The sequence below is a fragment of the Pseudomyrmex gracilis genome, unplaced genomic scaffold (genome assembly GCF_002006095.1).
Source record: "Pseudomyrmex gracilis isolate BER0280 unplaced genomic scaffold, ASM200609v1 scaffold_752, whole genome shotgun sequence".
NCBI lineage: Eukaryota > Metazoa > Arthropoda > Insecta > Hymenoptera > Formicidae > Pseudomyrmex > Pseudomyrmex gracilis.
Genome location: NW_018021336.1, coordinates 15,810 through 41,590, shown reverse-complemented (window position 1 = coordinate 41,590; position 25,781 = coordinate 15,810). Strand labels below are relative to the sequence as shown.

The window sequence follows — 25,781 nt, the reverse complement described above, 5'->3', positions numbered from 1 at the left end:
CTGGAGCCTGGAATCTCTCTCGGGAAGTCCCTCTCGGAAGACGCGTGTGTACAAGGAATTTCTCTGCGTGAATCACCGTACAAGAACTCCTTGTCCTGTACGTCAGAGATTGCCGGATATGGAGTAATCTCGAAGAAGATTCCACTTGAAAAAGTGATATGTATGCGTGTGTCACAGACCGACTGTCTCCGTCACATTTGCCAGGTGATTTGCGCAATCTAGGAAACATTTTCACGATAAACGCGACGAAATTCTAATAGGACTCTAATTATCCTCGTGAAGAAGCAAGTCTCGAATCGGTTTGTCGCGAAAGAAAAACCTCAAAATGTCACAAATTGCGGTTTTTACACTCTGTGTGTGACACATACATATTGCACGCACGTTCTATTCTAATTAATTGTGTTTTGAAACACGGAAGAAAAAAGTAAAAAAAAAAAAAAATAATAATAATAGTAATTTTTTTCATATAAATATATGTATAAAGTTTTGTTTATTATTTTATGTCAAGTTCTTCAACGAATTTGCAGTTTATTATATTCTTTCTTTATGTTCAGACAAGTGTGTTTTCATTCTCGTACAAAAATATTTAACATCAGGTTTGAAATGTTAATGTAACATGTTAAGCATATAAGAAAATTTATATAGAATGTAGTTTTACACTTGTGATGTGACGATATGTTTGTGTGGGAGAAATATAAAGAACACAGAGTTAAAGAAAAATTGCTTTAATACTGTTTGCTTTTGATTAAATTCACAGTTGGATTCACAATTCATCATAAAAGTAAAAAAAAGTACACGTATTATAAACTTACATCGATACTAAATTATCAAGATTGTTTCAGACTTATATAATACTGTTCTTCTCTTATTACATATGGCGTATACATTTAAAAAACGTGATAATGATCTAAAATTGCTTAAAAGACTACACACTTTCGCACATATCATATTTTAATAGAGAGAGTTGTGAAAATTGGTCACATATTTATCGATTACGTGCAAATTTTATCAATTACGAAAGATTCGATATGTTCGATGTTGACATACATTTTTTATTACCGCACGGTTATAACTATTTATATATTGTACCATCATTCAAATTTATCGCACGTGTCCTACTTTTTCTTTTTGTTTCGATAATGTGTTAATCTGTGTCTATATGCGAAACAGATTATATGTCACTTTTCTTACACGTTTTACACATGCAACAATCAGGAATAAATACATAATACAATTAAATAAATAAATAAATAAATAAATAAATAATGTTGGCTAAAAAAAAATGCCCTGACACACATTTCAAGTTGTTACATTTTGCGCGTGTTTGTACGCGATGCCTATTTGTTTTTGTCACAAAATGAATGTAAATGTTAATAATTGTAGTTACTTATATTAAAACATGTTCATATTCTATTCTGCTCAATTCGCACCGGATCGAGACTTGCGAAAGACAATTGTTATCACCGGGACGAGTCGTCGTTTATTCCGAAGACGCCCCCACAATGTCAGTAGTGAATAGGCAAAGGAGATTCTGTAAACCCGTTAGAGAGTAAACCCTTACCGAATTCTTTATTGGCGCACACACAACCCACGTAGATCTTCATCGTTTCTCTGTAGCCGTCCCCGTAAGACACCTCGATGTTCTTGTACGTCTGCACGCAACAGGAGGCGCTACCCTGGCAGTCGCTGCCGATGTGATTGCACTTCACGTTCTCCAAATTTCGCGGTACCCGAGAGCCCCGGGTGTCCGGTATCGTCTCCACGGTGTAGTTGCAGATGGACTTGTTCTGCGCTTCTTTCACCTCAAACTCGAGACGAAGTTGTTTCTCCATGTCGCGATCGTGTTGCCACTGCGTGATCTCTCTGTCTGGCTCAGTGAAGCCGACTTGATAGGCCAACTTGCCGCCGTGTTTATTGTGACGTTTTCGTCTGGCGACTAACTTCATGGAAGATGATGCGTCGATGTTGCGCGTCTTCTGCCTATGTTGTATGAGATCTCGCAAATTGTATCGACGAGGAAACAATATTTGTTCCTCGTTTCCGGAAAAATGGTTTAAGACATCCCGAGGATATCCACGTTTTTCCGCAGGCTCATAGGAATCGTGATATTCCGAATTGTGCGATTCAGCGAAATCGTAATAATTCGGATGAGAGTAATGGTGTCGATGGTATCGTCTCGGACTACGACCTTGGACGATCGGCATGCTGACGATTACACAGGCGAAAAAACCAAACAGGCACAATCCGACGCTGTTGAATATCAGCATTATGTCTATCTAGACTGAAAACGCGCACGAAAGTTTAGACTCCTTGCAGAAGTCGGCAATCTTTATCGCTGATGCAGTCGCTTTATCGGATTAAAATAAATTCTTGTCTGTTCACGTGTTTCTTCACTTTACCAATTCGTCTTCGAGGATACTTTCGAATAATCTCCGTTGATTGTTTACACAATCGTAAATGACACTAAGGTCGTACGATTGCAGGTGAGAAAACAGCAAACAAATCGGCGTGAGTTCAAGTTCTTTTCATCGATCGATTATTTCGTCACCGAAAATAGATCGTCTTCTGAGATTTCTCTATCGAGTCTCCCTTGAAACTCGATAAAATCGGTGGTATGTATCTCGACGTGAGAGATGTCAAAAAAGATATAAATATATCGGCAAAGCGTCCGAAATTTCTTAATTTCCAAATTCCGAGCGATCGTCACGGGTGATGTAAATCAAACTAATCGTTTTTTCAACCAGCTCTCTGTTGTGATATGAGAGAAGCCAGTCGAGCGTGCGATTTCTCGCAAGCGTTTTCGGCCGGTTTGTGAATTCCCGACGACTCGATGTGGATCACTCGACTTCAAATGCGATCTCTCACGGTTGCGACCTGTCGATCGAGGGATCAGGAGTCGTATAGTCAGTCTTCTTCGATCGTCTCGTTTAATGGTTTGCTCAAAACTGAATATTCCCTGATCGCCGAAGGATTTTTTATCCTGCCCGTGAACGTGCACGTGGGTGGTGTTGCCCCACTTAACAGGGGCTCGCTCGTGCTAATGTACAAGATGATGTGACTAATCCCCCCTCTCCTGTGTCTGCACGTCTTATGTGCCACCTCGGGCCCTCCTCTCTTTGACGTCACGAGCTACTTCGTTCGTTTCATCTCAGACGAACTTGTCGACATGCTGATTATATTCCCTTAAATTCTAGTATTACCAGAGTATACCAGTTGTTCGACGTCACATCTCACTTGTAGCGGAAAAATAATGAAACACGGAGAGACCGAGTCCCGTACTTCGCGGAATCCGGTGCGCGCGTAAAGCATTTTGCCATCCTGTCTATCTGATTTGAAAGCCTAGTGTAATAGTAATACGCATAGTGACGACAGTGACGATTACGCGGTGGCATAAGTGCTAGAGATTTTACTTTGAAAGTAACTTGCAACACCTTTCCCTTGTGACGCACGCATCAAACATTTTCCTGCAATTTCGGCATACTATCTTATCCTGTGCGCACATGCGTCGCATACGCAAATCGCTTGAAGCGTAAATGTTGCCGCCGATTGCTGCAGATCCACCTGTTCGCAGAACTTCACGCACTTCTCGCGGGAATTACCGGTGAAACACCGATCAAGTAGAAATGTTTTATTAATATTTACTGAATTTAGAGTTGCTTAATATTTTGAGTCGAGTCGCTTCTCGCGCTCTGAAATTTGACGGAATCCCGTTACTTATAATTAAAGAAAAAATATTGTGTAGTATTGTTTAGTAATTTATACTGAATATTTCTCAAAATACACAAAATTTATTTATGTTTGTGTTAAATAAAGAGTCGTCGATCTTTTTAAAGTATAAAACGCTTCAGAATATGTAAAAAAAAGCAAATGAATGACTAACAATTGGTTCAACAAATTCTTGAAATAGTGAAGACCATTTTGTGTTGTATGTATAATTTACAACGTTTTTTTATCTAGTCTCAATTACTTCCACTGGTTCTCTTTTAAAAAATTTTGATAGACAGTTTTTTTTAATTTCTGTTAAGTTCATCATTTATAAGTCACTTGGGAATAAGTTTTTTACACGCGCCGTGATAGCGATGTATCAACAAATTACCAATTTTTCTTAATAAATATAAATTTTTTTAACTTACTGATTTTTTGCATAATAATTAATAATAAAATCTTTCTACAACATATCATGTTTGTCCTAATGTTGTTGATGTTTTTTAAATCATGTCTTTGAATTCCTATGCAAATCTCATTCGGCAACTAGAAAAAAATCGATATATTCAACGACGAAGTGCAAAAAAATTACGTCGAATTCAATGAGACCGGTTTTCAATACAATTAAAAAATGTTTTTATGTGTATTAATTTATTATCGAATATAAGATATATGTATAGAATAATTTGCTTTCGAGACTGTGTGAACGTATTCTTTATTTTAATTCTGTTGATTTATAATGCAATTGTGTTATTTTTAACTAACGTTTGAGTTACCGTTTTAACTTTTAGACCGAATTAACGTTTAAACTTTAGGCCCGTACTTATATATATGTGTATGCATATAGTCGATATTTTAGTCAGAGCGTATCACGTGAACTCCTTAAAAATGAAGTTTTATATTTAAATCATCAATTTTGATTTACTAGTCACATTTGAACCAGACACTTAATTCATTTACTTGAAACTGTAGGGCAGGTAGTCAGCCTGTTCAGGTAGTCAGAAAAATGATTACTTACCTTTTAGATTCGTTTTTCTGACTAGTGGCGAGAGGAGGTCACCGTATGTTTGTTATATAAAATCAAGGAGAGCTCCTCCTCCACATTTTATCTATATATTTCAATGTCAATGTGTGTAATAAAGACGAACAGGTGAAAGTATATATGGAAAGAGGAAACGGACTTGTAAAATATGAGCTTGTACAGAAATCCACATTGTGAAAGCAATTTCTATCATTGTATTGCAAACATATACGACATAGAATTTTTAAGTATATCGTTCGCTATTTATTGTTAGTCTCTATTTATTGAAACAAATCTGCTGGGAGGTCACTTTTCGTTGAAAAACTTGCGTGTGTGCCGTATTTAAGAACGGAGCGCGTAGCGATTATGCAGGATCTTCTGATGTATTCGTCTATTGACAGTTGCGGATGATACGCCTTGAAGTACGCGAGTGCGCCCAAAAATGCATCTCCGGCACCCTGATATATACACGATATTTCTTACTTGATCGAGACAATTTTATGTTGAATATTTTATTGTTCATTTTAGTTAAAAAAAAAAAAAAAAAAACACTAAGCGGTTTATCGACTCGAAACATCGCGGACTAATTAGTCACCCATTACACTTCGTCGTGATCCGACGAAAGATCACAAAAAAAAAAAAGAAAACAATAGTATGGTGGAATCCTGATTAACTGGAATTCTATTATACGGTTTTTCAATTATCCGAGCTTCTATTTTCCGAAGTCTCGATTATACCGACGGTACTAAGAATATACATGCAACAATGACTCACTCCGTATATCATTATACATCGTTCTTCTGTTTACAAACAAAAGAACAGAGATTTTGATGAGATAATCTACGATATACGGCATTAATCTGCGATGATGATATATACCGCAAAAATAATATTTAGCAAAGAAGTATCGCACAGGTATATAAATTTCAATCACGTGACTTAAATTATATCCTTGAAAAAATAGTCTGGTCTTTTTTTTTTGACTTTAAAAAAACGCTTATCAATCATTTTAATCTAAAACTATTCAGTTTAAAAAACTTTCGCGAGACAGGTTTTTTTCAAGGAGAATGTTATTATAAAAAAGACTAAGCGTATTTTTAAATAACATATGCACAATGTGTGAACACAGCAATTCTAATCCGATATCAATAATACGTACGGTAGTGTCTACGGGTTGTACTTTGTCAGTAGAAATTCGTATGACATTTCTGTTCGTTTTCGACGCGTATACGGCGCCTAGCGGCCCAAGAGTGATAATAATCGCATTGCATCCTTTATCTAGGAGCTTGTCCGCCACGTGCTGTATATTCGATAACTCGACCGGCTGAATCCCCGTCATAACTTCTGCCTACAAAATGTCGGACAATGTCTTTTCGTGTACTGGCCGGTGTAACAAAAAGTGCTTGTACCGATAATTAGGTTTAAGAGTTATTAAAAACTTTTCAATATATTTGTGTTTTTTATTTTTGTTTAGAAATGCCAGTTGTATACGTACCTCCGTTTCGTTAATGCAGAAAATGTCGCACAATTGTAGAATTTTTGGATCGGGGTTTTCCAGCGCGGGCGCTCCGTTGACAATCGAAAGTCCTATCACGTATTATATATATGTTGTTACGCTTGTGTGGGAACATGTTTATATAGCTCAGAACCGCGATATCGTAAGTTATAATTAAATGATACTAGTCTAGTTCTCTTGGAGAAAGCAAAAGTTGTTCAGGCTTAACTGATATTTTCACGTACAGCAAATTTTACGGAATAAGATTTATATACATATATATATATGCACATAAAAGACCAACCATGACCGTGATGTAGTTCTAACGCACATCGTACAGATTCCAACGGGATTTCAAATTGGCATAACAAAACGCTAGCGGACTTAATCACGTCAACAGCGGACTCAACATGTTTCGGAGTTAATGACTCATTTGCACCTAACACGATGACGATACTGTTCTCTCCTGCGAATATTATATAAGTACATCAAGATTAGACTAGACATTCCGAAATAGTTCGCACACACGATGAGCAAACTATTTCGGAATAAAAATCAAATCAAAATTAAATTAATAAATTGTTTTTGTTCTTTTAAGATATTCAGATATGTATAATGCGAATATACGGAATTTGACTTTCAAACCTTATGTAAACTTTCAGACGTTAAGTTAGAAGACGTTAATTCCTTTCTATCTCAAATTGCAAAATGTACATACCAATCAAACTTCCGTTTGTGTGCGTTAGTTAGAGTGTTGTAAAATAAAAAGTAATATTGTCAACATGTACCGTCTTCAGTAACAGTAATATGAGCAGTGCCACTGTGCTTATCATTCTGTATCTTGACGTGAGAAGTGTTTACTTTTTCCTCTTTCAAAATTTCGAGATATTTTTGGGCAAAAGTATCATATCCCAACTGTAATAAACGATTTAAAAAACGATTTTCTTTATAAGATAGCAATTATTAGAAATTGTTTGTATTACACAAAGAGAAAGCGCATAGAAAGGAAAAATAAAGGAAAACGTACTGAGGCAATAAGTGCCGTAGATCCACCAAGTTTAGCAGATGCAACACATTGATTACCACCTTTGCCGCCGTATTTCGTTTCGAATTTAGTCCCGATTAATGTTTCACCGCGTTTGGGCAATCGTGGAGAAAAACTACAAAGTAACGATAACAATAGTTATGAAACAATATTTATGTAAATTCCACGTTCGAATTGGGCAGTTTTGTTCCAAGAACATTTATGAAATAATAAGAGTGTTCTAAAACTATCGGAACAGATTTTAATTTTTTTAATGACAGATTCTTTGGTATATATTGAAACGAAAATTTTCTTCACGCAAATTTATCGTAAATTACTAGAAGATTGAGATCAAAACTTCTAGGAAATATAAATCATTTTGAAACGATTAATGTTTCCAATATCATTCCAGATGTAATAGTATCCGTGTATGCGTTTAGTTAAAAGCAAATTCTTCTGTCGCTTAAAATGCAAATTTAGTCATTTTCGGTGCTCCGTTCTCCTGTGCGCTCATAAAACCAAGATAACGAAAACTTGAAGATGTAGAAAATATCAACAAGGCCGAAAATATTACGCAAAGTTCTAATGTAAAATCTCTTTTTGTGTATTTATAAACCTCGTTTTTTACAGTTCGGTTTGTAAAACACAATTTTATATCTTACATATGTACTACACTTTAAATGTGGAGTCCACAAATTACAACGCATATACGCATGTGACTGTAGCGCATGCTCACGTTTCTATGTTCTTTTGCATTGACAGATTTCTTAACCTAAACCTAAACAGTAATTTTTAAAGATTAATAACTCGCTTTGTGTGACAGAGCGACGCTTTTTCTGCCGAATTCTTTTATTCAAAACCACATCGAATGAACATAAATTTTTTATTATTGATAGCTAAAGGAGCCTTGTACATAATTACCAAATCAATATTTTATATACATATGTGTAAAAAAAACTCTTACTCACCAAGTAAAATCAATCATGCAAGAACCGACAACAACTATTTTTGGTGTCATGTTATAACGTTTCTGCTTTGTTACTTAACGCTTCAAATTAACTGAATATTTTTTCGAGTAATATTTGTAACACACAGAGTGATTGAAGCGGTTGATCGCAAATGTTAAAAGAATACGTGAATCTAGATATGTAAGGTCGTATTATCGTCGTTTATTATCTACCGAACCAATGAATTTGAGAATCGTTATCAATTAAAAAACATTTGTTTACAGTTTTCTCTCTTTCTCTTTCTTACGCGCATACACATGTGCACGCGTGCGTGTGTGTACATTTCTGTATTCGGTTTCATTGGAGACCTCTTGCGATAAACGCGCGAAGCTACAGCCTATAGTGTACATGTGTATGCACATGCACTGCGCGTGTCCATATACGTACTTCACTGCTTTGGTCGAGCCACACATTTAAAAAACAGACAATAATTTCACGATTGTTTTTTCTAATGCGTTCAATAGTCAGCCGCATTTTTTAATTACATAAAGAGAATAGCAAAAGTTAACGCAAGAAGATTTCCACAAAAAAATTCAATTAGTTGACACAGTAGGCTTGATGTACAATGATCGGAAGTCGCAAGTCTCTGGAATTGACTAATTATATCGGTCATTATAGATGAGACATAAGAGAAATTGCTCATTGAGTTTTGACTATGTATAACTAATAGACTGCCAAGTATTCGAGGCTTCTTCTCTTGTGACAAATCTAAATGTTTTCATCGTGTAATATCAAATAACATGTAATAAGACTGTTATGTTTTTGGAAGAAGAACCTGAGGACGCCGCCAGCAATGTTTTTTTTTTTTTTTTTTTTTTTTCAGTTTGCACGCGTCTGTGCAATAGTGGTTTTTTTAATAAATGGAGATATTCGGGTCTTCTTCGTTTCACTTAGGCGACGGAGACGCTACTAATCTTCATTACAACATAAAAATACTATAGCATGATTATATAGTTAAAGGCCATCAATAGAGACAGTCTTAAGCCTGTATTATACTATAGATCGTTCGAGTTGGCGGTTGCGTAGTAACCAATCACAGCTCGCCGACTAAGTCATTCTGACTGGTTAATTCTCAAACCTGACAATCTATATAGTATAACATGAGCTTTTGAACTAATCGACTGAGACCGAGGTCTATTCTTTTCTGACTGCACTGAGGCAACATCGTGCTACACTAGAACTGCGATTGGAATGTGATCAATCAAAGCAAAGTTTACTAAACTTGAGGTTGGTTTCCTTTATTCTAATTAGTCAAGTTCCAATCCAATCTCAATCCTAATCCGTAGTCTAATACGAGCTTAAGGGTGCGTCCCGATGGAAAAAGAAAATAGCGGAACAGAATAGAGCAATAGAGAGAACATACGGTGGAGAATTAGCCAATCAGAGTAATTCTGTTTTAATTTGTTTTTAATTTACGCATCTCGCGTTTTTATGTATGCAGCTCTTGTATAAGAGAAATAATAGTCAACAGTCTAAAGTGTTCATAGAGAGTCCAATCTTAAGATTGTCTTAAATTCATCTGAAGATGTAATACGGGCCGTTTTATTGGCTATATTTCAACATGAACTTAAATACGACGATCTTAAATACAAGATTATGAATACTGGCCTAAGTCTAATATATTATAGATGTGTTTCAAAATTCACTGCCAGTACTGACAATATCTATAGTTCACGTCACGTGTATTACAGATTTTCAATACTTTCAGTGAATTTTGTAACACGGGATATATAGATATCTGATGCGCATTCAATTGCGCAGACAAGACGGGAGAAATAAGTGAGACTTCTCTCTCCTTATACCGCTCTCGCATTTTTATACAAATTAATTCGATATCTTTCTTATATATTTATGAGAAAAAAAAACATCAAAAGTTACCACTTTGTCCTTGACGAGCACCATATTTTATCATGATCTGCCTGTTCTTTGTAATCTATTGTTACACATACGTTCAAATCTAATATACGTACATACGTACGTATGTATGTGCGAGCAAATATGGCAAATGACGACGGGGGTTGCGCAGTCTACGGCACGCGATTGGTTGTTTAACAGGGGCGTGTGGTTGCTAAGCAACGGCAACACTGCGCGCGTTACCGGCCGGCGTAGCCGGCACGACAAACCGGAGCAGCGTTCAGACGGTTGGCACAGTGGCGCAGAATTTCCTGCAGAACGACGACGGCTTCTGTAGAGTGCGTACGCTGTGGATTGTAAACGATATACTGTAGTGATCGGCAGACTACTCACAGACGGGCACTTTCTCCATTTTTTCTCTCTGCCTCACTCTCACTATCTCTCTATCTCTCGTTTTCCCCTTCCCTTTTTCTCTTTCTCTATCTCTTTCTACTTTTCTCCGTCTGTCGCTTTGTAATCGTGGACGATACAACGCACGCTTCTTTTTCTTGACGTATTCTCACTACTGTCACCGAAGATCTTTAGTATTACAGTAAGGGACGTCGCGTAAGCTTCAAGGATCTCACAGTTTCAGGACATCAAAGAAAAGAAGGACTTAAAGATGGCAGAAGATAAGAACGAGACAAGCCCAAGCGCGGAGAACGAGAAATCACCGCAGGAAACAACGACGACGTCGCCGCCGCCGCAGACCGTCAAAGCGGACAAAGAGGAGCCGACGAAAGATTGTAAGGAGAACGAGAAGAAAATCGAAGAGAATGACGAGGGCGAGAAACCGAAGGAAAACGGCGAGGAAAAACCCACGCCGGAGCCGAAGGACATGCGGGCGATCGTACTCAACGGTTTCGGTGGCTTAAAAAGTGTCAAGGCTTTGAGAAAACCGGAGCCTACCCTCGGCGAGGGAGAGGTCCTTATACGTGTCAAAGCTTGGTGAGTTGCTCTCTTGTTTCGCTACTCCCAAAGTCGATTTGGAGCTTCGCTCCGCGTATCCTCCTGCGTATTATATGTATATATGTGTTTAACGGCTGTGCCACCAAGCCGTTAGATGAACACTGATAGGAGCCATATTTTCCCTATTAACTTGCTGAGAATCGCTTTTGAACTTGTACATAATACTGGATATCTCTCGAAGAGAGATAATTGAGTTTATCTGAGTCATTATATGTTTATTTGTATTTAAAGAACTTTCCAGTGAAATCCAATTTATTATCCGTTTTATTTCTTTTTTATTGTTTCATATAAGTTCTAAATTTTGTGATTTTAGATTTTTTTACTACAAAAATAGATATATGTAAATTTTTATTTTTATTCACAAATGCTAATATTAGCACTTTTTTCATTTTTACCAAAGCGTGGTTTCAGCAAAAATCGAGATTCGCATTTGGATGTTTCGAATTAATTGAATAAAAGAAAGCGATGAAAAAATACGTGGCCTTTTTATGGATCTTTTGTGACGAAAATCGTACAGGGTGCGGCACAAATAGATTTTATTTGCTAATGTACGTGTATGTAATATATATGTATGTCTGTGTGTGCGTGGTCATAATCATAATATATTAAATCTTTCTTAATGTTATTTATTTAAATTTATTTTCTCTCAATAAAATGCTACTTGAAGTGTGTTTTTTGAAATACTAAACGACAAAGTATTTTCGAAATTAAAAGTGTACAAATATTTTCAAAACCGTATGAAACATATACGCAAGATTGACTTTGATTTGACTTAACTTGAAAAATAACACATCGAAGAAATTTGAAATTTGTATTTTCGTGGAATTGACAATACGTCGCGTGTATGTACTTTAACCTTCAGCTGCCTCGCGCGCTGCTGGCGTTCCAAACCAAATCAATTGTCAATTTTCGAAACATAGGCGTTGCCTGTAACGATCGTGACGCACTAGACCAATCAACAATTGACGAGATACAATATTAATGACAGACTAATGTATTTTTTAATGAAAACAAAATTAAAAGAAAAAATTAACGGTGCTAGCATCTCGAAAGAGTTGGCTTTGTCTTAAACGGTCAAAGACAGTCGCGAGCGATGGGTGGGAGACGGCAAATCCGCGTCGCGGATTCGCCAAAGACCGCGTACAGACCTTTCTACGCGTGAGTCACGTTTTAAAAGCTATTGGGATTGATAAGAAAATAGCCCCTATAGAAAGATATCACGCTGCCAATGCCAGCACGAATAAATTTGTCTGCCCCGCTGCAGACACGTTCGTTAAACTGCGCGTACCCCTGTCGTCGCGCTCGACTGAATAGATGGCTAAATAAAGTGCCTTGCAGTTGTCGTTTCGATAAAATGTCACTGCGAGTCAGTAACGTAGTTTTTTGTTTGTATCGATCGTTTTTTTTTTTTTTTTTTTCAAAAACATGTCAGATCACTTCTTAATTATATTTCAAAAAACCGTGTAAATTCGTCTTACAACACAACAAGACTGAACATTTAATGTATCTTTATCTTTATATACGTGTGCATTTTAATTATTATTGTATCGTTATAAAACACATTATCTTAATGGTTTAAAAATGTACAATTACTCACTCATCAGATATATATCGTTGCGACAAAATAGTGAGATATCTTTCATGTTCAAGTACACTTGTACGTATGTATGTGCGTTTTTCTACAGTCGCAAACGTTTGCGGGGACTTCAATTTGTTTCTATATTCTCGCGATTTGTTTTGCGTGTTTATATACATGTACTACAATATATAAATAGTTACGACTCACGGGCAATTTTCGCTTCTCTCTCTTTCTATATATCTCTTCTTTGATTACTTGTATGCAGAATCTCTACTCGCGCGCACCCTCCTCTCCCTGAAGGAAATATGCGATTGCTTCTGAATAAAACAGTTCTTCCGTTCATATGAACGGGGAGATAATTCTCTTTATAAAGTCCCGAGTCACACGAACCGCCTCATTCCGTATAATATCCTTGACAACGAAGAAAGAGAGAGAGAGAGAGACCAGTTTTGTAAGAGATAAAAGATCTTGGAGAAATGCATATTGTAATATGTTATTCATATAACAGCCGATTTAAACGCTTCACCTTCTTTGCAACTTTAAATTCAAACACACGACAGCGTATATTTGTTTCCTTGCGGGTTTGGTTGTTTTTTTTTTTTTCTATATACAAGAAAGGAAAACTAAGAAATATAAGAGCGTGTACATAAATATATTATTTAGACGGATGGTTTTACCCGATGTCTTTTAACATCCTTTTATTTCTCACACGCTTTCTCTCTTAACGTCTTATATATCTGTTTTTTTTTTTTTTTTTTAAGACATTTATGTAAGAAATATGATAGGGAAAGAATGTGCGCGATGAAAGGCAAGTGTTATGGAAACATCTCAAAACGCTGGAGAAAAAGAATAGCTTGAACGAGAAAGAGAGAGAAAAGAGAATGCATCACACACTGGGATCGTGCCAGTGAATGGTGTCCGTTCAAAGTTTCCCATAACGCGATATTAAGACCTGATTAGCGTGATAAACTCGATGGGACAGATACAACAGCGTCTTTCATTAAATGCACTTCCACGAAAAACACGAGAGCTTTCGTTTGCGTGAATTCTGAACAGGCCGGGAATTTACATATATGTACCACTGGTCAATTCGCGCACTGTCTATATTTACAGCGGAGATTATAAAGAGATATTTTTTAATTCGCACGTATTGTTCTCTGTACATTGGCTGCATTATTATTATTATTATTATTATTATTATTATAAAGAGATTTATTTTGTTTTAATATATCCATCAGTCATATTTGATTATATCTTAATGTAATTTTTCCGGTTGTTAGTATCTTGAATTCTCGCTTCGAATGACTTGGATTGATTTATCAATGAAGCTCAGATATCTATGCATCCCGATAACGTACGTATGTGCTGTCCCATTTATTATGAACGTTTAAATTGGTTCTGCTGCTATTGATGGTAACAAGAAACGACCGAGAAGAGTTACGTGACACAGAAGGACGTGCATCCGGCGATGACAAAGAGAGATTTCTCTAATTATGTTTTGTTAAAAATCATTTCAAGGTCATTGATGATTTTTTCACATAATATCATCTTTTTTCATCACACAATGTTACAGGCGTCAACGGAACGAATTCACACGGAACGATTCATATGTATAATTGTGTCTTCTTTTCGGTTTTAAACTCTGTTGTATATCCGCAACGCCGATTTCTGTGCGCACGCATTTACGTTGACATCCGCGTGCGTGCGAAGGATAGGGAGGTAGGAAGGGAATCGGGTAGAAAGTGTAGGAAATACGGGTGTGGTTCGATCAATACGTACATCCTATGGATCTATCGGTGCGTGTACGTTACATATTGTCGAGTAAATCGCACAACCGCATTATTTGCTCGTAACGACGTATAAATAATAACCGTTGTTAATGAATCGAAAAATGGATCTCGCCACGAGATCGAGAAATATAAGTTTTCGCATTTAATCTGATGCAATTTATGAAAATCGCACATTATCTTTTTTATTTTAATTAATAGTTTTTTTTATGAATAATCAATCGTTCTTTATTTTACAAAATAACGCGCTGCATTATTTTACCGGATAACAACAACAAAGGAGTAGACATCGGAGAGAGTATCGTATTCATTGCGCAAACGAACACGATAGTTTTGATATCACAAATCGAATCTTCGAGTACGCACAAGTAGTCGCTTTTGTTACACATATCCACAAACGTGTCACGGTGTGATTCACGTGAAATCATGGATGATGCATTATGTAGCATCGAAAGCGCGTGTACAATCGGAGATGCCAATCCGCCTAATCACATTTTTCGACAAAGTTTTTATCAAGTTTGCACAACGAAGTGTATAATGTATTTTCCGTTCTTGTTTTGATCAATAAGTAAATTTCCATCTGAATCATTCAAGTAACGCAAACGACATTCAAATATATCAGCTGATCAACCTTTGATCTGCGGTGGTAGCGTTTAACCTTCTCTGTATCGCGCGAAGACAAGTTAAATTTTATTTCTCGACTGACGCATTTTGCAAATCGATTGAAACAGAGTGCGCGAATTCTCTTCGATTGATTCAAATCAAGCTGAATTATATCTACCTGCGTCAAAGTGAACAAATACGATGCTCATCGCGTTTTTACATATAAAATTGTCGCAATTACACGTTGACATCAAATCGGATCGTACTCTCTTGACAGGAATTATCAATGTTGTCGATAGCGCGGTAAATCATTGACGCACGAAACAGCTCATTTCGCGCGAGCGGTCACAAAAGCGACACACGCGTTACTTACAAACGTCATACGTGCTGCCACACTCGTGACTCACAAAACAACACGACAACGTTCGGGATCCGCAGCTGTTGTCTCCGCCGCCGTCTTATGTGTTAGTTGTCCGCTGTTTGAAATATGATTCATTTCATATAAATAATTAACTGCGCAATTGTTTCGCCATTATTTTTGTATTAATAAAAAATAAAATGACAGTTTGTACTTTTGCGTATAAAGAATATTCAACATAACAATAATAAGTTTATTAAGTATCGAGAAACTAATGCACGCACGCGTGTTAAAAATACACGTATTGCATTACAAATAAATACGACGACAAATATAACTCGGTCTTTCTTGTAGCGCGGGGGTGACGAGCAGATCGCAACTTGTATTCTCGCGTGCCTAAGTAGCTTTGTGCTTTAATCGCTCTCATTCTTTCTTTCTTTTTTCTCTCTCTCTCTCTCTCTCACACACACACACACATACATGCACGCACTTACACAGAGTCTCACCGTCTGTACAATAGTTTTCTCACCGTTTACATCCGCCCGATTGCGAACGCCCGTCGGCGTCACCATCTATAGCATCGTAATCCGTCGCGGCTTACACGGCACATGTATGCCCGCCCGTCTCCGTTGAATTGTTTAAAGTGTAGCAGCCTTTTGTCGGAGACGATAAAAGCAACAAAGAGAGAACTTCCTATATCGGTATCCCTCCCGGGCTCCTCTCCGTTGAAAAACAATTGATAACTGCGTCGCTCCGCAGCGCCCGGGGTCATCTATTGCGCGTGTACATGCACAATAATTGCTTGCCGCCACAACATACTTTTCTGTTCAAGTGCGCTCGTATTTTTCCATTCTCTCTCTCTTCTCTCTCTCTCTCTCTCTCTCTCTCTCTCTCTCTTTTTCTCTGCTTCTCGAGTCACGAGCTTTAATCTTAGCTATGTCTGTTTTAAAGATGAACCGTCGCAATTACACCGTCTGCGCGTCGTTTTCTTCGAGAACGAATTCCTCTCGTTCAGCTGACGCGACTTTTCAGTTTTAGCTCCGTTTTTTTAAAGCTACATTTATAGCAAGGATAAATTAAACTCTCGCGCACATATTTATTTACTCGATCGTGCAACGTCACCACTTCTCGTCTAGTATATCATTCGATTGGCATATCTCCATTGATCGGCATTGCTTTTTTTCACAACGCGATTATTTCGGAAGCGGATTATTCATCTTCTCGTTTTTTGCTGCTGATGTGCATTCGCGATTGTTTACGCGTTCCTTGAGTCTCTCGTTCCGTTCGTCTCTCTCTCTCTCTCTCTTCCTCTCTCTTTCTTGCTGAAGATTTAGGTTAATGAAATCAGAGTCGGGATTATCGTGAATAATGAAACGCCGATATTAATGGCTGGTACAATCTTGCTCGCGATTTTGCGAAGTAAATTGCACGACAACCAGGATCTTCCTATTCGCTATTTATAGTCCTTCATATTGCACATCCTATAAGCTTTCATGAGCTCGTGTATATGTATCAGTTCTATGCATTCCAAAGCGAGATCGCGGCTCATCTTTTTTCATGCCGCTATCACAAAGTTCATTTGTACGAGCGTCGTCTATATGTTTCGACGCGAGAGAACGAAATACGACGTGGAAATTTTGCGCTCCGTTTCGAGATAAGACGTTGCCGCCGCTAACGCTGATATCGGTGTGTGACGTATTTGTGCGCGCATAAATTGTCGGTTGTGTGAATATATGTGTATTTTGTATGTATCGTGTTGTTTGTACGCGCATATCAATAAAATAAAATCTAAAAAGCGTACACTAACGCTCGTCGACGAAAATAATAAAATAGATAAAGACATGTTGCTTTTTAATGTTTGTATAAATATATATTTAAAAAGAGAGTGACATTGAATGAGAAATCGCTCGATTTTCTCTCGCAGAATTTTAATTTTTAGAAAACATCGCGCACAACACACAATTCGGAGATACACGGACGCGCTCCTTTTCGCTCGGTGAACGCATCGCTGATTCCCAGTCACGCGAGATTCGTACATTTGATTTCTCTTATAGCGCACAGTTATAGCTTTGCAGGCGCCTTGATGTCTTCTCGGACGATCGATTGATGTGTATATAACACACACGAACAGAAGCTGGGTGGTGGTAATAGTGGGAGCGTGCGGCTAAAGAGTTATGTCGGTTCTCCTACCCCCGAACGTTCCATAATACGAAGTGCATTTAGCCGGCAAAGTTACCCTTTAACGATTAAATGTATATATCACACGAATATATGGGGCTACACGGGCGCGAGTTTGAGACTTAGGTTATATTAAGGAAACAAAATGAGACTAAACTAGCTTCCAACAATTTCTGAGACATCTTTCTTTTTTTTTTTTTTTTTGTCGTTGCACAAAAAGCCGATTAATTTCAACTTTCTCTCATCTCGTACGGTCAATCGGAAACCGTGCAACGTGCGTGTCGGCTTCGTGCGGCTTTGTGTGTGACCCTCGGGTTGCATGTCATCGTCAAGTCCGGTCATTCCATTCGTTTCAATTGCCCGTTTGCCAAGAATGGAGAAAATTATTCTCCTCAATTCGATGCAATTTAGAGGAATTAAGCGATCGCGGCCTGCGAAAGGCCGCATTTCTTCGCTTTGCTCCAAACTTCTTGTCCTTGTGTTCCTTTTCAGGATCTTCAGTAAGATCTCACTCACCGGTTCCCACGACTAAATTATCGTAAGATAGTAAAAAAACCTGTGTGGGTATTGAGGGATTAGGATTTTTTTTTACACGGTTCATTCAAAGCTTTTTCTCGTATTCTGTTTTGTTTTAATAATTAGTTCAAACGCGCAACGTAAATATGCGTGTGAGTGAAAAGAGGAAAGAGCGTTTAACTGAAGTGTAACAAAAAATTAGCGCGATATGATAATTAGCTGACAAGTGCTGCGCATTTCCGATGTGCGTTCGCCAACCTTGGACAAAATTTCATCGAGTTCGTAGTGATTCACGTTGCCGGATACTTCAGAAAATTACATAGTATATCGCGCGAGAGCTGATAACAATACGCGCGACGTATTTTTGCGGGAAGACGCCAGTGCGACCGCAGTACAGCAAAACCGGTACACGGTCGACCGGTTGAAAGTAAACGATTTATCAGCTTTATAAAGACGATTCTCCAAGAGCTTTTAAAACTCACGTCAGAGTTTTGATGGTTTGCAATTTCGTCTATTCTCGTTCTTGTGCAATTAGTTTTCGTTTCTTTTCAAGCAAAAACATTATTTAAAAAATAAAGAAAAGACAAAAATAATTTCTTTTGACGTAATCTTGTAAAAGGGCACTGATACCAAATAATAACGGCGACATGCAAATTGCCCTCTAAATCGATTCGGCTGCGATTTCCGTCGAAGCGCACGAATGCCGCGAACTTTTTTGGTCTGGAAAGACGCGACAGTAAATATTTCCCGATGTCGATGAGTAACACTGCGACGCGCCACCCCAGCGTTGCGTGCGACGCCAGACATTGGTCTAGGCGTCGCGGCGCCTTCGCCTTCATATCCTCCTGTTAGTCGGCTCGCAGTAGGGACCGGCCGGAGGTATAACTACACATGTATTTATGCGAGCCGCGAGCGAGAACCATGTGCCATGAAACGCTTTTATTTCAGCTCCCTTCGACCACGTCGAAGCACCACTTCGAACACGTGCGCGCGTTTTATATATACGCCGTGCACGATGTACACGTAAATCGTCAAAAAAATTTGTCTAATTCAGAAACTCCAAGGAGCGCAGCTTGCGCTTCGACACGCAGTTTTAAATCTTTGTATTTTAAAAACTGCCACTCTCTTTTGGAATGAAAGATGTCGAAAACGTTCTTCGTTACTGCGTTTTTTTTGACAATTTTTCTCTCATGTTAATTTTAATAATTAACATCTCACATTCTGTACATAGAAAGACAAATAAAAATATAAACACATAATTATATCTTATCTCTCATATCCAACACACGTGTGGGATATCTTCTATAAATTTAATGAAATAGTGTTGTTCATAATGAAAGAAAATTTTGCACTGTAAAAATTCGTACATACTTATAACAAAACGTTTTTGTCTGTCTCTTGTAGCGGATTGAACTTCCAGGATTTGATGGCTAGACAAGGTGCGATCGATTCGCCACCGAAAACTCCGTTCATCATGGGTTCGGAATGCGCGGGTGATATCGAGCAAGTCGGCGAGGGAGTTGAGAACTTCAAAGTAAGTACGCGAAACTTTAGTAAATATGAGATCACAAGACGAAAGAGAAAAGATAAATTGCTAAATGGTTTATATATCAAGTGATCCGCGATAATAGGATGCAAAGACTATAACACGAGACAGAAGATAAATTTTCAAATTTTGAAATACTATCGCACACACGTACATCTGTAGAGAAAAGTCAGAGCATTTGTAATAAAACATTTATTACGAATGAGACGGAACGAGGATTTGGTTTTTGTTTTTTAACAGGTGGGCGATAGAGTAATCGCTCTTCCGGATCACAAAGCGTGGGCGGAGCTCGTTGCCGTGCCGGCAACATCCGTTTTCGCGTTACCGTCTGGAATGAGCTACCTCGACGCGGCCGCCATCACCATGAACTACACCGTGGCTTATATCCTACTGTTTGAAATGGCTCATCTCACGCCCGGCAAAAGCCTGCTGCTTCATAGCGCCGGCGGCGGTGTGGTAAGTTGGCGCATTTTTCTTTTGTATTCTTGTATTTCGTCGAAACCCGGCCGCGAAGAAATTGATCTCAGATAAACTCGTGATAAACTGAACTTTATTACATCCCTCTTTTCGACCATCTTGTGTATCACAAGAAACTCGATAGCACGATACGCTTATCTATGTATTATATAATGCGTTGTATTTTTTTTATTTGCATTCCTCTCTTTAAATTTTTTAGTTTCAATATTAAAAATAACATTGTCATATTCATGCTCGATTTATTGAAGGTTTGTTACCATAACAATTTTATTTGTTTGAGTAATAATGCGAATATTGAAATCATTACGTGATAGTAAATGCACATATTGTCTTATTTTTTCCATAAATTATTTAATATTTATTGTGCACGCAGTTGTATTAAATTTCATGGCACAATATCGGCACAATAATGGATTTAAATTTTCAACAATTTATCATTTGCGTAAACAATATAAATGACAAATAGTATAAAGCGTTAACGTTAAATCTTGCGAAAAGGAATTTTAGCAAGAATGATTTGATTTTTTTATCATAATGTATTCTGTACATAAAATATGTATATATGTCTGTGTATACATATAACAATTATATATTGTCTGTGTATACATATAACAATTATATATTGTGTGTTAGAATTTTATGAGATTGTTTATATAAAAGCATTTACATTTTCGTAAAGCTAATAGTACGAGAAAAAAAAGAATTTGGCTGTTGCGACACACAAATATGAAACAGTTTAAAGATGATTGCAGCCTGTACAGCACTTATGAAATTTCATACTTTAAATAAATATTTAAATACTCCTCTTCCTCCTCTCTCTTTCGTTATATAAAAATAAAATCCTTCGCACAAAAGTTCTCTTTCTTCAACGAAATAAAACTGGTCGTGCTTGTTTATCTACTCCTCCTTTTTCTCGCTCCGAAGACCGATCAAAATCCTATCCATCACGGTGCGGAAATGTTAAATATCGCGCGGGGTATGAACACGCTGACGTTTCTCGAATAAATGGACAGCGATGGAATAGTCGTTCACGAGACGGCAAGGGTACTGGAGGGAGGACTAGCAAATGTTAAAATCGCCAAGAAAAGATATCTTCGGGAGGTTTTTTTGCAACCACGTGGAGTGATTTCTCTTTCAAGTGGTTCTCGCGAGAAAGAGCAGAAGCAGAGGAAGAAAAAGAAGAGAATACGACCGTCTAGATCAATACGACTCAACAGGTTACACCCGAAGCCAACTCCACTGGTGGCGAACACCACCACCACCTCCAGTCGTCAGTCGCTTTCCACCCGCGCGGTTGAGACGAAAAGCGAATCTACGGGGTTGATGCTATAGCGCGGGAATCACACGGGGGTGTGAGGGTTGCTAGGCAACCTTTCGCTCTCATCGACCACCGTCATGGACCGCGCCCGTCTGAGACTATACCAACCATCGTCGCGCTACCGCCACTACCATCACCATCCAGGCATATTACCACCACGTGGCGCAGGCTTCAAGTTCCGTTCACACCGTGTCCGATGCACACTCTGCGTGCCACGTGTACACAGATACAAATACGCGATCGATAGACTCTGTGCCGCTATTTTATGAGGCATGCTTTAATTGTAATGTCAACTTTCGCAACAGTCAAGATTCGAATTTTCCTCATAAATTTAATTAATGTACACGTGTGTAACACAAGACGGGACGTTTTGACCTTGACTTCGGTTCTCTTCAACTAAGACACAATTATATTGATACTTTATGAATAAACTTCAAAGTAAAAATATAAAGATGATAATATAAAAACATGAAATAAACGCATACATTACACAATCAAAAATAGATAATGAGAAATCGATAAAATAACGTTTGTCAAAAATCGATTAAAATTGACCGGTCGTCTCGCGACCGTCAGAGATGTAAAAGCTTCTCTTTTGAGACGTAAAGAAGATCAAAAAAGACGGCAAGAGAGAAAGAGAAAGAAAGAAAGAAAGAAAGATATAACATAATCCGTCTGCAAGATTCAGTGAAAAAGAAAAAAAAGTTCTCCGACGTGATCAGAAAGTAGTATTTTTCATGAGCTGAGTGCTTTTCTCTTGTCGGGAGCTTTTCTGCTTTACGTGATCGGCTTAATGCGTGGGGAATTGCACACAAAAGTGTCTATTTTTCGCTGCGGTCGCATTTTTTCTTAGCCGCGCGGAACTCATTGTTGTCGCGGAGCATGAGTTATTATCCCTGCGCCGATCAACGGCATGAAATCTCGTCCTTAAGCCACAGACGAGACAGATGAAAGTCGCAAAAATTGAGTAATGTTACATTACAACTTTAATGTCACTACTCGAACACCCATTTAGCTTCGAGTTAAAGTTTTATAACTGGTATGTCATAAAAAAAAAAACTTTTAGATATTTGTATTACATAAATGTGTACCTACTTTTGATAAATCAAATGTTATATACGTGCAATAAATGTTTATATTTTCTAAATACTCCATTTTCATATCTTTCTTACGATTGTACAATTTGTTACGGGTTGCTTGAATTCTGAATCGTCTATATTCCGTCTTTATTCCTCTTTGTCTTCCTACGCTCCTCTCTCTTGCTTCTCCTCATCTCTCTCGTTTTTTTCCATTTCTGCTCGTTTTTTCATTTTAACTCTCTGGAACACTCGGTCCGGCATCAGTCGTCGAGTATCGAATTCTCGACCAGGGACGGAGAGAAATGGAAAGTAACGAGCGCGGTTCTCGGAAATAATGTATGCCGCTTCTGTGTTGAAAATCTCAAGCGGCAGCGCAGGTTTTTCTTAATCCTCATCTTATCCCTTTCTCTAAAGCGTGGCGTTACGAAACCCGTCCGTCCAACCACGAATTCAATGCGTAATTGCCTCAGCAGAAAGTAAATGCGAAAAGAAACAATTAGAGAAAAAACGCAGTTATCGAACGTATGATCTTTTTAGCTTAACGGATCATCAATTGCAAACACAACTGACGTCATTGTACTTTGTGTTTTTTTTTTTTTTTTCATGTAACTTTGAATAACTCTTTCGATTATTTATTGTTAAATGTCTGACACGTCGATTGTATCAATAAAAAGGATTATTTCTCGAAATTCAGGGTCAAGCGGTGGTTCAGCTCGCGAAAACTGTCAAAGATGTGACCATCTTCGGCGTTTGCAGCAAATCCAAGCATGAGGCATTAAAAAACGCCGGAACTATCGATTACCTTCTGGAACGAGGAACAGATTATAGTAACGAAGTCAGAAAGTACGTAAGCAATAGTCGTGCTTGATTAAATTCTTTTGTCTCTGTGGCTTCTTATAAGATATCTTTATCACTTAGAAAAGTAAAATTATTTTTATTATAAAAAGCCTCTGAAAAGAGTTTTTTGGTTTTTGGTAAACACCGTTTCCTGACTGCTTAGAATTTCACCGGAAGGCGTGGATATTGTCTTAGACTGTTTATGTGGCGAAGAGTGTAACAAAGGCTACGCCCTCTTGAAGCCAATGGGCAAGTACATACTTTATGGATCCAGCAATGTCGTCACCGGAGAAACCAAGAGTTTCTTCTCTGCGGCACGAGCAGTACGTAATTCGATGTTAAATATTATTTCTAAACACACACATATTGTTAAGATTCAATTAAGAAGTATTTTGTATATAATAAAAATGTTTATATATAGTTTTCTAATGCCAATATTTTTGTTGTTTTGATATTTTGTTTGATTTCTTCAAAAATCTTTTCAAAAGTTGGTTTTCGTTCTTAGTTAAATGACATTCCTGCCGCAAAATAACAAAACAAAAAATCGCAAACAAATGTTTTACTTTTTTGTTTAGTGGTGGCAAGTCGATAAAGTGTCGCCTATAAAGCTGTTTGACGAGAACAAAACGTTATCGGGATTCAATCTACGCCATTTGATGTACCAACACGGCAGTCACGAATTCGTGCGACGAGCGGTGAATCAAGTGTACACATTGTGGAACGAGGGCAAAATCAAGCCGGTGGTGGACTCGACATGGGCGTTGGAGGATGTACCCGAAGCTATGCAAAAAATGCACGATCGCAAGAACATCGGTAAGATCGTGTTGGATCCGAGTCTGGAGCCGAAGCCTAAACCAGCCACGCCGGCTAAGGGCAAAGCGAAAGACAAGAAAACTGCGAATCAAGAGGAGAAAAAGGCGTCTAGCGTAGAATCGGAGGAGGGAGAGAAGAAAAAGGAGCCCGAATTGACAAACGGCACTTCAGAAGACAAGTCTGATAGCGGTAAGTATAAGTGAGATTTAGCGAACTTTCAGAAAACGCTATTGCACTTCTGATCATGTTACTAAATGCGATCTCTTGCAAATTAAAATAAGGAATCACACGTCTAAAAATTTGCTCGTATTTTTTGTGTGTTTCAGATTCGAAAGAAAAGGAATCTAGCTGAATTAACGGTAGTAATTAAATATCTGAAACAAAAAATTGCTAATCATAAACATAAAAAAAAAAAAAAATTGGATATCAGGAAAGTACTATTGCTGAGAGATCCATTGCTATTGTCCAAGAGAACGAAATATATCGAATTCGAATACTTGAATAATTCACGAGCGGTATCGCAAACCTTATATGCGGGCAATCTACATAACGCGAGAGAGAAACCACAGTTCATATCACACGATCGATTAAATAATAGCAAGGTAGAGAAATCGAGTGATTATCTGTGAGATATGTATGTTACTTTTAACAACAAATAACACGTTATATATACGTTTTTGATTGAGCGATCAATCGTTCGCACAGCAAAATATGCGCACTAATAATTTTTTTTAACGTCCAAACGGACGTTTTTTTCTTCACCATTTGTCATCCATTACGTGTCGTGTATTTTCCTCACACATTTGCGTTGAGATTGATAGTTTTTTATGCGAGAATTCGAATAAGAGAGAATCATCCATATTATATACTAAGGACGAGAGAGAGAAAGAGAGAGAAAGACAACCAAATCCACAATATACAAGTAACAATCTCAATGCGGTCCACAATAGTTTACGAAATATAAAAACAATGTATGCTCATATTTTCACATAAATCAACAGATTAATTTTGCGAGTAGATAAGTGAACAACTGTTGAATGTCAGAAGATCACTAGATATAGCTTGGCTTTTTTTGTATTATTGTTATCGCATTTTAAAAAATAATATGTCAATGTTTCAGTATTTATAAGACAAACGAATTAAAAAAAAAAAAACAAAAGAAAAAGATAAAAAGAAGCAGAAAACAATAACAATTTTATCTAACATCGCTTTACTTAATTACGTCTGTTTGTGTAAAATACTGTTGCTACTACTATACACGCGTTCGATATATACTACATATACATATATTAATGCATTCTCTTACACACACTAATATAATATATTACCTCCATTTGTAATTTATGAGATATAAAATAATCATATTTTGCACTCTAAAAGCCAAGTTTTCTTCAGAAAAAAGCCAAGTACAGTAGAGTTACATTACTTTCGTAAATATAAATCTTATGTATCGCGAAAATATTTTTACACCACCTCTTTATTATTCATCGTGATGCTTTTGTCACGATAAAATACAGCCTTTTACATTTTATAACAATAAGCGTGAAAGTTAAGAGTAATATTTAGTACACATATT

The 25,781-nt window shown here is 37.5% G+C and overlaps 3 protein-coding genes across 3 annotated transcripts; 1 reads left to right on the top strand and 2 right to left on the bottom strand.

The window, feature by feature from the left end:
* Positions 1 to 145: 145 nt before the first annotated feature.
* LOC109861426 lies at positions 146 to 3,081 on the bottom strand. The gene is made up of 2 exons (XM_020441065.1): positions 1,562 to 3,081; positions 146 to 218 (listed from the first exon to the last, which is right to left on the bottom strand). The coding sequence occupies exons 1-2, from the start codon at positions 2,265 to 2,267 to the stop codon at positions 172 to 174; spliced, it is 753 nt and encodes a 250-aa protein (XP_020296654.1). The 5' UTR covers positions 2,268 to 3,081; the 3' UTR covers positions 146 to 171.
* A 1,840-nt stretch (positions 3,082 to 4,921) lies between these two features.
* On the bottom strand, positions 4,922 to 8,535 carry LOC109861423 (ribokinase-like). The gene is made up of 7 exons (XM_020441062.1): positions 8,214 to 8,535; positions 7,249 to 7,381; positions 7,010 to 7,136; positions 6,526 to 6,687; positions 6,222 to 6,313; positions 5,886 to 6,074; positions 4,922 to 5,184 (listed from the first exon to the last, which is right to left on the bottom strand). Exons 1-7 carry the CDS (start codon positions 8,261 to 8,263, stop codon positions 5,008 to 5,010), a joined length of 930 nt encoding a protein of 309 aa, XP_020296651.1. The 5' UTR covers positions 8,264 to 8,535; the 3' UTR covers positions 4,922 to 5,007.
* A 1,802-nt stretch (positions 8,536 to 10,337) lies between these two features.
* On the top strand, positions 10,338 to 25,370 carry LOC109861424 (synaptic vesicle membrane protein VAT-1 homolog-like). The gene is made up of 8 exons (XM_020441063.1): positions 10,338 to 10,444; positions 10,735 to 11,093; positions 19,540 to 19,669; positions 19,922 to 20,137; positions 23,250 to 23,398; positions 23,556 to 23,715; positions 23,968 to 24,394; positions 24,532 to 25,370. Exons 2-8 carry the CDS (start codon positions 10,768 to 10,770, stop codon positions 24,555 to 24,557), a joined length of 1,434 nt encoding a protein of 477 aa, XP_020296652.1. The 5' UTR covers positions 10,338 to 10,444; positions 10,735 to 10,767; the 3' UTR covers positions 24,558 to 25,370.
* Positions 25,371 to 25,781: the final 411 nt, after the last annotated feature.

Bases quoted from the DNA above. Each gene is read 5' to 3' on its own strand.
- LOC109861423 (XM_020441062.1), bottom strand. From the start codon at position 8,263: ATGACACCAAAAATAGTTGTTGTCGGTTCTTGCATGATTGATTTTACT. The intron at 6,075-6,221 runs GTACGTATACAA...GACATTTTGTAG, and splicing joins TCTGCATTAACGAAACGGAG to GCAGAAGTTATGACGGGGAT. The intron at 5,185-5,885 runs GTACGTATTATT...TGTATATATCAG, and splicing joins TACAACCCGTAGACACTACC to GGTGCCGGAGATGCATTTTT.
- LOC109861426 (XM_020441065.1), bottom strand. From the start codon at position 2,267: ATGCTGATATTCAACAGCGTCGGATTGTGCCTGTTTGGTTTTTTCGCC. The intron at 219-1,561 runs GTAAGGGTTTAC...AATGTTTCCTAG, and splicing joins GTGCGCCAATAAAGAATTCG to ATTGCGCAAATCACCTGGCA.
- LOC109861424 (XM_020441063.1), top strand. From the start codon at position 10,768: ATGGCAGAAGATAAGAACGAGACAAGCCCAAGCGCGGAGAACGAGAAA. The intron at 19,670-19,921 runs GTAAGTACGCGA...GTTTTTTAACAG, and splicing joins AGGGAGTTGAGAACTTCAAA to GTGGGCGATAGAGTAATCGC. The intron at 23,399-23,555 runs GTACGTAAGCAA...CTGACTGCTTAG, and splicing joins TATAGTAACGAAGTCAGAAA to AATTTCACCGGAAGGCGTGG.